Below are 10,770 nucleotides of genomic sequence, written 5' to 3' on the forward strand. Positions count from 1 at the left end.
AGTACGTAGTAGACTCAACATTATACATATGAATATATACATATTTCAACACTTCAATTATTCGATTCTCCAGTTCATACACTATCACATCTGGAATGTCAATTTTCACAAAAACACACTTCCAACTCTGGAGAAGATAAGAGAACTTGCAGCTTCCTATAAACTCATGGGCCGCTCACGTGATCGGCTGAGATCTTATGCGGGGAAGTTTTATATCAAACGCATTACCCTTCACCTTCAGCCTATTCGTCCATAATTTGATATTTATATCTATTTTCGACCAAGTTAGGAAAATATAAATCTAAATATTCCATTTTGAGGTTTGAGTCTAATCTTTGTCGCAGCGATGTACCACATACCACCGTGGACGATCTAGCCGGTCTTGGAATATCAAGTGTTTATCTTCATCCTCTCCGAGCATATCCTTTCTCTTATTGATTTCACAAGCCCGGTAGGAAACCCGACCACCCGAGTGGCGTTTATCCAACGCGGTAATTGCACCCGTCGACCGATTTCCATCTGATCGTCGTGGCCTAGCACGGTCTACCGGATGTTAAAAAACGGTCGGGCGATGCACGGCTTACCCTCCGCTCCGATCTTGTGATCGGTCGAAACCTATTGATTGCATATCCTTATGGGGAATTATTGACTCATGATCATAGTAGCTGTCATTGGGATCTAGATGCCCTGTGCCTATATTAAGGAACTCGCGTTCCGCTCTAGATGAAGAGTTGATAGAGTTTCAAGACAATAAACACTAGATTTCGTCCCTCGGATAATCTTTCTATATACTTATTGTTACTTATTCTTTGGCCTTTACAATGTCGACGTTTAAGGATTCCTTCAAGCTTGGGGAAACAGAGGGACTTCCCACCCCCGCCAACGATAATTCCGCAGTTCACCCTCTCCCTGCCTCGTGGTATTCTTCGCCAGATATGCATGAACTTGAACGACGCGCTATATTCAGTCGGAAATGGCTTCTGACTACACACAAGCTGCGTTTCCCTAAAACAGGCGACTGGCTCCGATACGACATCGCCGGGTACGCCTTTATTTTGGTGAAGGATCGTGAGGGAAATGTCAATGCTTTCCACAACGTCTGTCGACACCGTGCATTCCCAGTGGTTACCGAAGAGGGTGGCACCTCTCGAATTTTCTCTTGTCAATACCACGGATGGTCCTACGGCCTTAATGGCAAACTTGCGAAAGCACCCGGCTATCAAGAGCTAGAAGGTTTCGATAAGAGCAAAAACGGCCTCCTCCCGATCCACGTTCATATTGATGTCAACGGTTTTGTTTGGGTCAACCTAGATGCCGGCGAGAAGCCTGAGATCTCGTGGGAAGATGACTTCAAAGGTATCGACTTACAGCCACGTTTCGAGGGGTTTGACTTCGAGGACTATAATTTCGACCACGCCTGGGAGATGAGTGGAGATTACAACTGGAAGATCCTGGCAGACAACTACAACGAATCCTACACTCCTTCGCTTTCTAACCTCATCTCATACGCCGTGGACACCAAAGACGGCAAATCCACATCCGAGGAGATTTCCAATGGGCTGAAGACTGCCAGCACTTACTATTTCCCTAATGCTGCTATGACCGTTTCGTAAGTGCAATTGTCTCCTAATGTAACCGATTTGGTGCTAATCGTGTACGCAGGCCGCACTTCTTCTTCATGCAGCGACTTGTGCCTACGGGCCCCACCACATGCTCAGTGCGCTATGAAATCTACCGCAACAAGAACTCTAGCGATGACGATTTTGAAATGATCAACCAAATGTACAAGCGTATGATGTCCGAAAACAAAGATCTCTGCGTTGAAACACAAAAGAATCTGAACACAGGAGTCTCTGTGAATGGTCAACTCCACCCGACGGAAGAGGGATCGGTCGACTTCCAGACAGTCGTTCGTGGGCTGATCGCGGAGCACCATAAGCGGGAAGAGGATACAGGGGAGCAGTTTTGGCCCGCACGACAAAGACTCCCCAAGGAAGAGGCAGTGAGCAAAGAGGATATGGACTTTTGCTCCAAGTTAACAAGTAATGACGGATCAGCTTTGACTGCGGGGGGTTGTTGTGGAGGAGGATGTGGAGGAGGACCTCCCACCATTGCAGCAACAGCACCTGAGACTATGGTGGTTTAATGATGCCCATGATAGCGAACTATTTAGTTATTCTTTTAGTTGATTGCTCTTTTTTTTAGCCTTGGATATATTCTTATTATGAAGATGACATGTTACATGCAACCATGGATGAATACATATCAGTGATCACGAGACAGGTATAAGCATCAAAGAAGGTCATATGAACACTTTGATTTTACACAAGATTTAATTGTTACTATAAAAAGAAAAAGTAACCAATTATATACCAATTATATAGCAAGCGGTAGTATTTATACTTTTCAGGATGACCAGGCCAGTTGGAAGTAGTTCGTAAACGGCCTTCATATCATCAACCCAATATTAGTGGGGGGGGATGGGTGGGGAAGTAAAGAGATAATAGAAAAAGGGATCATTTAACCTTTTTCAGTATAAATTTACATTTGACATGTACATTCATGCACGTTCATGCACATAGATTAGGTCGAACCTATGGGGGAAGAAGAAAAGAGAAAAAGAGGAGAAAAGCCTCAAAACACGGTCAAATGCCGTTTTTTCCCCCTCCCAATCTTCTCCAATTATCCAATTACTCCAAACCTCTTGAATTTTGGTACTTTATCTCTCGTCATTATCTCCCTATCCCTATCCCCTCTTTTAATCTGCTGAGTCTGGTGACGATCTTCCAAGCTTGTCTATCTAATCTATGTAACTCCCATACCCCGCTAAATCCCTCCCTTTTTTTTCTTATTTTCGTATCTCCGTATTTTCTTATTTTCCCTTCAATGATGCCACGAGAGAGCACTCGCGGAAGGTTGCGTTCCCATGAGGCCTGTCTCAACTGCAGGTAAGATAATATAATTGTCTATATATGGGTGGAACTGATCTCCAACACAGAAGAAAGAAGACCCGATGTCCGGCCGAGAAACCTTCCTGCTCAAGCTGTGTCCGCTTAAATCAGCCATGCCTTTATACTACAATACCCAGAGGGTCCCGGGGAGGGCAATCTGTATGTGTTGGCTTATGATTGTCAGTGGTCAATCATTGACGTGAATTCTTCTTCTTTTCTACAGGACGACAGGCTAGCATTCCTTGAAGAGAAGGTAAATCTCATCTTGAGTGGCAGACCTACTCAAACACTTGCATCAGAAAAGCCACAAGAGACAGGAAATGGAAACTCAGAAAAATGCTATCCTCTCACAACACGTCCACCATCCATTGAACCGAGCACAGTCAATGACCCATTCTTCCTCGGGTTTGGCTACGAGGACTCAACCTCTCACCCGTCATCATCTGCGATCGCCAAAGCTATTGATCTTTATTTTGAATACTGTCATCGACAACCAATTTGGTGTTTTGACCGTGAAGATGTCTCAGACCCCAGTTACCTGTCAGAGGAGCTCGTTTGTTGCCTCCTCGCCTTGACATCACGATTCTCAAGAGATCGTGATCATTTACAACATTATGGGGATAGTGCAAGAAGCCTAGTCATGCTTCGTATGGCTAACGGCACAGTGGAGCTTGAAACCATTGAGAGTCTCTGTCTGCTCTCCTATTCCTCATTTCTAGGTATGAGCCTCAGCCAAGTGAAAGGATTTCAAATATTGATTGTATTCTAGATGGAGATATACACCTCGGTCGCTTCCATCTTGGTCTTGCTCTACATCTTTGTAGGTCAGCAACGCTGGATCTCGAGTCAAGTCATGCCGGCGAAGGTCCCATGACCGAGCGAAAGAAGCGTCTATTCTGGAGTCTCCAATGTCTGGAGCAGTCTTACGGGCAGCAAAATGGGTTTCTCTGTATACCATCAGAAATCATGCGCACCTTCTATGTTGCCTCCAGTGGCGACCGTGCAAAACAAGATGGGACGGAGCCGAAGCCTCCACCGCTACCGATAGATGATCTTGGTTGCTCGAAATCATCCGATTTAGGGATTTGGAGCTTAGCAGCCCACTTTGGTTGGGTCTGGAGCAGAGTGCGAACATATGTCTCCGATTGTGCTCGGAATAGGCTCAAAGAACCCTGGCGACACGATTCCATGTACGCCATGGTGCTCTCCGACCTTACAGAAATTGAGAACAAGCTTTCCCAGTGTCATCGATATGACTCGGTCAAATTCTACGAGCGAACAGCAGAGGAGCTGAGATCGAGCCGAAACTACTGGACCCCATGGCTGAAGCTACAGTTCACTTATCACTGCATTTTGACTGTTCTGAACCATCCTTTTCTCTACATTGTGGCATCACAATACAACGACAATCTGGCAATCCCGAACGCTTTCTGGAGACGGTCATCCGAGTTGGTCTTACTACACGCTACGTGGCTTGTTCGCATGATAGACATGGTATCGGAGAAGAAGATGCGACTGATTGATCCGTTCTTCGGACACGCTGCCGCCATTGCAGCTACCGTGCATCTGTACTATTGCTGTGCTGCGGATCCCCGACTAAAGTACAAATCCAAGGTTGATTTCACAAAATGCCGAAGGTTCCTGAAGAGCTTTGTGTCCTTTTCGCCTGCTTGTGGAATCTTGGTGGGTCTCATGCAACCTAAAAGCAGCTTACAATGCTAACAAATGCACAGGATCAAACGCTGGACAAGATGACTCGAATTGCTTCCGGTTCAGAAAACATCGACCATGATTGGGAGCCCGCGAAGATTCATCTCAGTATACCTTTGATGTGGGATGTTCTTCAAGTCAACTGTAAACCCAAGCCACACGAAGTGTCCACGGGCGGCTTGTTGCATCCATCTTTGACCCCGACAGTCTCTACAGAGGAGGCGGAGGATAGCCCAGCCTCGACTCTAGAGGTTATTGTTGCAATGTCCCCAAATATCACAGTGAACACTGCGGATGGCGGTCAAGCTGCTCACATTCCACCAACCATGCCGCGCATATCTTCCACACCAACTTCTTCTGATCTCGACCTTGGTGAGAAACTCGTGGCGCCTGCCGACAGTTTAATGACCAATACCCCCTGGCTATGGACGGATCCCTCGCAATTTGTTGATATGGAGAACAATGTGGGATACCCGGATTCCGAATCCACCCTCGGAAACATTGATGGATTTTCCACTTGGTGGGACTTTGGAAACTTATAGGAGTAATATGTTCATTGACTTCTACTACGGTGTTACTGTCTTCTCGGGCCGTAACTCTCGTCTCCATCCCCCCGCACTTATTCTTTTGCCCAAAGCCCCTATGCGAAAATACCCTTGTGCGGAAACACTCCTAACAAAACCCCAGGTGAAAACTTGATGCCCACGCGCTCCCGATCAAGTTATGCCGCTGCGACTGTCTTCAACTTCTGCTGCAACGCAGCAAAATTCCGCTTCATAGCGGTTTCGGTAAACTGTGCCCCAGTCACCATCGGATACTTCTTCGAGGGCCCCTGGATCAAAGAATCCTTACAGGGCTGATTGAAGTAGGCAATGCTGTATCGATCGCCATAATAGTCACCAGGCTCACAAGGAGCCTTGACACGATGAAAAGTGGACTTGAACCGGTCATCCGACCAGGACATGAGTAAATCGCCAATATTACACACGATCTCGCCGGTCTTGGCCTTCACCTTGGTCCATTCGTCCCCAATACCGAACTCTGTCACTACCTCGCGACCGGGACAAATTTCCAGCCCATCCTGGCCGTCCCTTTGGAAAAGTAAAGTCAAAAAGTCCCAATCGGCATGTGCCCCTGCGCGATGATACACCTTGCCGTCAGAAACTTCTGGCAACTCAAAGTAATGGAGTAGACGCATAGTGGTTTGCGAGTTCGGTCGTGAGATGCCATGACACTCGATGAAGAATCTTTCCGGGAACCCCAGGCCCCGTGCAAAGCATCGCATCAAACATTCCGATACTCGTTGGGCGCGGTTCATGAAATCGAGAGAGGCGGTCCGGAATCCAGGTAGGTCGTCGTACTTGACCCAGAGGTCATTCATATTCTCGCCGAACTGCAACTGGTATGACTCTTTACAGTCGGGCTGCCCTGTAGACGGTCGGATTTGTGAGTTCTTTTCCCATCCGACATTATTCGGATTCCACGGTACAGCTGCTTTGACGTCGTCCGGTAGATCGAAGAAAGTTTTGGATATCGCAAACATAGATTCAATGTCTTCTTTGGAGATTCCATGACCCGTCAAGGTAAAAAATCCAACATTTTCAGCGGCTTGAATTAGCTGATCAGTGATTTCATCAATACGATCTTCGAAATTGTGCATCGAGATACGTGGAATGACTCGATCAACATATCGGGTTTGAGATGCCATGGTTTTTAACAGTCTAGTAACTTTACATATGTGCAAACGGTGAAGTATGAATACACTTATAGGCCATTCGATGTCACACAAATTTCTTTCACCGTACAATACACATGCATCGTGTTGGGGATTGGCTCGGCTGAGCTGATAAGAATGGCGTAGAGGGTTGCACTCGGATTAACAAGCTAATAAAAGGGAATTTGGAGTACGAAGTACGGAGTACAGTATCCTATCCTTGCCAAACGTTTCAATTAGATGCCATTGTGTCTATTGAAAGTTAAATGCGATTCCAAGACACTCCAAGAACCGTACGGATGCGCAATCTACGCTTTCTAATAGGTCCGAGTCATGGTCGAATCAATGCAGCCCGATAAACATAAACTCCGGAATTCACCGACAGCGCCCTTGAAAAGTCATAAAATTCTTCTGTGTCAAAATGGAGACAAGGTAATTTGTGCACTCGGGTTCCCATAATGCTTGGAGCTCAACAGTGCGATCTCGGACGATGGTTGTCAACGCTGGTCAGGCGAATTCAGATTGTTTTGGGTATCAAATTATATATACTCAATATGTCCACATCTTTATTAAATGTCATATATGTACGCAAAAAAACATGGGCCAACGCTTGGTGCCAAAATAGATAGAGCGTTTGGGGCGCAAGTGGGCTGTATGGTTGATCCCAAAATACCAATGGGCTTATTCAACCTTGCGCACTTGGGTCACAGGTGAACGATATACTCGGCGGCCATGCACAATGTACAAAACAATGGCAAAGATGACTACCGCTCCAAAGACAAGGATAGACCAATTCATATTAACCGGGGTCGGGTTATTGGCGGTTGGGAAGAAGGTGAAAATGATGGCAAAGCATAGCCAAGCTAGTGAGAAGACATTGATCGCCAACCCGAAGATACCGAGCGAAAAGCGTGAAGGGGGAATACCACCTGGTTGAAAACGGACGCGAATGACCGCGGCAATCGGCAAGATGTAAGTGGTGAAAAGCGCAGCGATCATTACAGATGCGACAGCATTGAAAGCCGCAGTAGATCCGATGTTGATCAAGCTCAGCAGCACGGTAATAATGGTCGAGACCAACACAGAGCAGATGGGAATTTGGGTGCGTCGGTTAACGTGGGCCAGATGCTTCGAGAACGGCAAGGCATCATCGCGAGCAAAAGCAAAGGTCTGACGAGAGACTGTCGCAAGAATACCGATCGCGCTGCAAACTTCCATGACAAGAATGATAGCAGCCACAGCATTGGTAGCAGCCACGGAGCCGGTAGCATGATTAACTGCCGGGAGGAAAGAGAATCCACTCGCCGGGGCGAGCACATCCTGCAAGTCACCCATCTTATACAGTAAGGTGATTAGCATGATGAAACCGAGAGCGCCGTTAATCAAAGCGGTCGAAACCATACACCACGGGACCACCAAGGCAGCATTCTGAACCTCTTCGGCTAATAGAGGTTAGCCATCATAACGCCTCAAAAGAAGTAAGACGTTTGACTTACACATATGTGTAGCAGCATCCGGGCCTGTCCAGGAGAAGATGGGAGTCAGCTGGCCGACCAGACAAGCGAGGCCCATGCTCGGCCATTCGCCAGAGTTTGTGAACTCCTTCCAGACAGACTCTCCAGAGGCCTTTCCTGGAGACATCGCCCACATCAGGACGACAACAACAACGAAGCCGAAAAGATGAATAGCAAGGATGAGGCCCTCCATGGGAGGGAGAATCTTGTAACCCCAGGTATTCACCACAGTTCCGACGGCGGCGATAGCGATGGTCAGCAGTGTCCCATGCCAGCGCTCAAAGCCATACACCCAACCAGAGGGATCCGAGTAGTTGAAGACCAGTAGTCCTTGAATCAGAGTACCGCAAAGGTAGCAAATACTAGCAAAAGCCGCCTGCCAGCCTAGCACCGAAAGCCAACCTAGAACCCGGATTAGCGCTAGAGATCGTCGGGTTGTAAATTCGAGGTGTGGGCTAACCGGTGAGATAGCTCAAGAATCGTTGACATCTTGGCCAGGCGAATTCACTGACCCAGTGGTACTGTCCACCGGACGTCGGGGAGCTGGCTAGTCAATCTCCATGCGCGGACAGACAGGTGAGAATCGAACTTACATGGAGGCAATTTCGGCCATGGAGATCACAGCGGCAAAAAATCCCACAAATGATCCAATATACACATAGACCATGCCGGCTCGTCCGCCATCGGTCAGGCCGTAGGTACTCGTGCTGCGGCATTCCCCATTATTCCCAGTGTCCTCTCGTAATATCGCGCGTCCAAAACTCACAGCAGAATTGACTCCCATGTGGCCATCAATGTCGTTGTGAAACCTAAGATCGAATAAAAACGGAAGTTTCTCTATTGTTGATCAGCATTGGCTCCAAGTCCGGGGGGGGATGCGCAACTCACCTTGAACTGTTGGGTCTTTCCTAGGCGCTGCATGTCCCAATCATCCTGGTCGGTCGCTTCGACGACGACGTCTTGGGACACCATATTCTTGTCCGATGCTCCCTTCATGGTGATGTGGATGGATAGCAAAGAAGGGAGAAAAAAGGGTAGACCAAGACCAAGGGGGCCGTGGAGAAAGTCATCAAAGGGAAGGGGGGGGGGAGGAGAAAAGCCCGAAAGTGGAGCCGAAGTTTAATTTCCGGACATCTGCAGGTTTCTACTTTTTACTTGTGTACTCTGTACGGAGTACATGTGTATGTACATATATTTACATAGTTGTATGCAGGTATACTTTAAATATACTAAATAACTGGATTGAATTCGATTATGTATTGTGCCTATGAATATCTTTCTCCATGGAAGGTCAAAAATGGAGTAAATGGAGTCAATGGGGTACAAAATATATACTCGACTCTGATTCGATGGTTATGAACTTCAAAAGACGGCAGGTTTCTTCACCAAAGAGGTCAAAGCCCAATCAAGTCGAATGTCTCATATTTATGTACTTGGCAATTAGGAAGGTTGTTTCTGTACGGAGTACTCCGTACTCCGTCCAACATAGTATTATGATAGGAATACCTACGCTACAAGGTGGTACACAATATTCTCGTTGATATTTGATCTAAATAATCGCTAATAGTCCAAGTACTCCGTACATCGTCCGTTTTACCTGCTAAATATAGCGTGAAATCTGTTTCATTTGATATCCCATGTTCCTCAGCTGCTTCGGGCCGTTCTACGATATAATACCCCGTACTCCGTAGTATCCCTACTGATAGATTGACTTTAAGCTTTCATTTAGAGATAGACATGATTCTAGATAGATAACTACATATATGTTGTAGGTAGAGAGTAGGTATAGAGTAGGTGAACCTAATCCAAAGGCTGATTATGGCTAAGCGTTATTCCAGTCCATGGTTATGCATCTTATTGGCGTTCTCTAGATTATGTGGCTTGCTAAGTGTATATGGACTCCATAATGACATTGTGGGATCTCCGGATTTGGTCGGAGCATAAGTTATGTCTTTAGAATCATTCGGCAATAGCGTTAGATAATATAATGAACCTCCGTGGATGGGATTTTCTGCCAGTTCAGCCAATACGGTTAAAGCCCGAACAGGTTGCCGGGATTTGTAAGCGTGGAAACTTAGGGGAAGGTAAAGATGATCCTTATTATACTAGCTACGGGCCGGAGCTACAGGGGTGACGGTCAGGTGACTAGTCACCTGACGGTGATATCTGCCGCTCCCTAAAACTCGGCCGTCCTCGATCGAGGATTACCACTAGGTACATAAGAAGAAAGAAAAAAAAAATATCATTATAATTATCAACCGACCGAACTAAGGCTCTGTTGTGTTAGAAAGATAAATCCTTAGTGTTATAGGTAATAGGGGAAATATAGGAACGTCGAGTAACTATGTTAAGATATAACTATATTAGAATTAAGATACGTTAACCTACGTTTCTAGTACGTCTACCGCCTTAATATATATAGAGCTATTACTCTTATTACTGTCTGACTTATCGCTATCCGACCTATCTACGCTATATATAATAATATAGTTTTAATAGTACCTATCTATTATAGGTTATATAACAGCCTTCTACTAGTCCTCCCTATTAGCGATCTACTATATTAATACTACTATTATATCCTTATACTCCTTATATATATCTATAAAGTCTTAACTAAGCTATAGAATATATTAGGCTTTAGGGGTACTTAGTTCCTTCTCTATTTTAATAAGAGCTAAGAGCTTATTATTAATTATATTATTATTATAATCCTTAGTAACCTCTATATTAAAGGTATATATATAATAGATATTATTAGTAGTTATCTTATACTAGTATTTATAGGTTATCTTAGATATTATAGATACTATAGATAGGCTTTACTATAATAGCTTAGTATTATAAATAGAGGGGCTATTAGAAGGTATATTATACTTAT

The 10,770-nt window shown here is 45.5% G+C and overlaps 3 protein-coding genes across 3 annotated transcripts; 1 reads left to right on the top strand and 2 right to left on the bottom strand.

Moving 5' to 3' along the window:
* Positions 1-821: 821 nt before the first annotated feature.
* On the top strand, positions 822-5,203 carry PEX2_065730 (Aromatic-ring-hydroxylating dioxygenase, alpha subunit; the record flags this gene model as incomplete). Its single annotated transcript, XM_016743844.1, has 6 exons — positions 822-1,609; positions 1,663-2,002; positions 2,999-3,108; positions 3,252-3,670; positions 3,721-4,634; positions 4,685-5,203. 6 exons carry the CDS (start codon positions 822-824, stop codon positions 5,201-5,203), a joined length of 3,090 nt encoding a protein of 1,029 aa, XP_016600026.1.
* Positions 5,204-5,382: 179 nt separating this feature from the next.
* On the bottom strand, positions 5,383-6,321 carry PEX2_065740 (Oxoglutarate/iron-dependent dioxygenase; the record flags this gene model as incomplete). Its single annotated transcript, XM_016743845.1, has 1 exon — positions 5,383-6,321. The coding sequence occupies one exon, from the start codon at positions 6,319-6,321 to the stop codon at positions 5,383-5,385; it is 939 nt and encodes a 312-aa protein (XP_016600027.1).
* Positions 6,322-7,056: 735 nt separating this feature from the next.
* Positions 7,057-8,885, bottom strand: PEX2_065750 (Amino acid/polyamine transporter I; the record flags this gene model as incomplete). Its single annotated transcript, XM_016743846.1, has 5 exons — positions 7,057-7,817; positions 7,872-8,291; positions 8,350-8,432; positions 8,483-8,724; positions 8,778-8,885. The coding sequence occupies 5 exons, from the start codon at positions 8,883-8,885 to the stop codon at positions 7,057-7,059; spliced, it is 1,614 nt and encodes a 537-aa protein (XP_016600028.1).
* Positions 8,886-10,770: the final 1,885 nt, after the last annotated feature.

This window comes from Penicillium expansum (genome assembly GCF_000769745.1).
Source record: "Penicillium expansum strain MD-8 chromosome Unknown contig220, whole genome shotgun sequence".
NCBI lineage: Eukaryota > Fungi > Ascomycota > Eurotiomycetes > Eurotiales > Aspergillaceae > Penicillium > Penicillium expansum.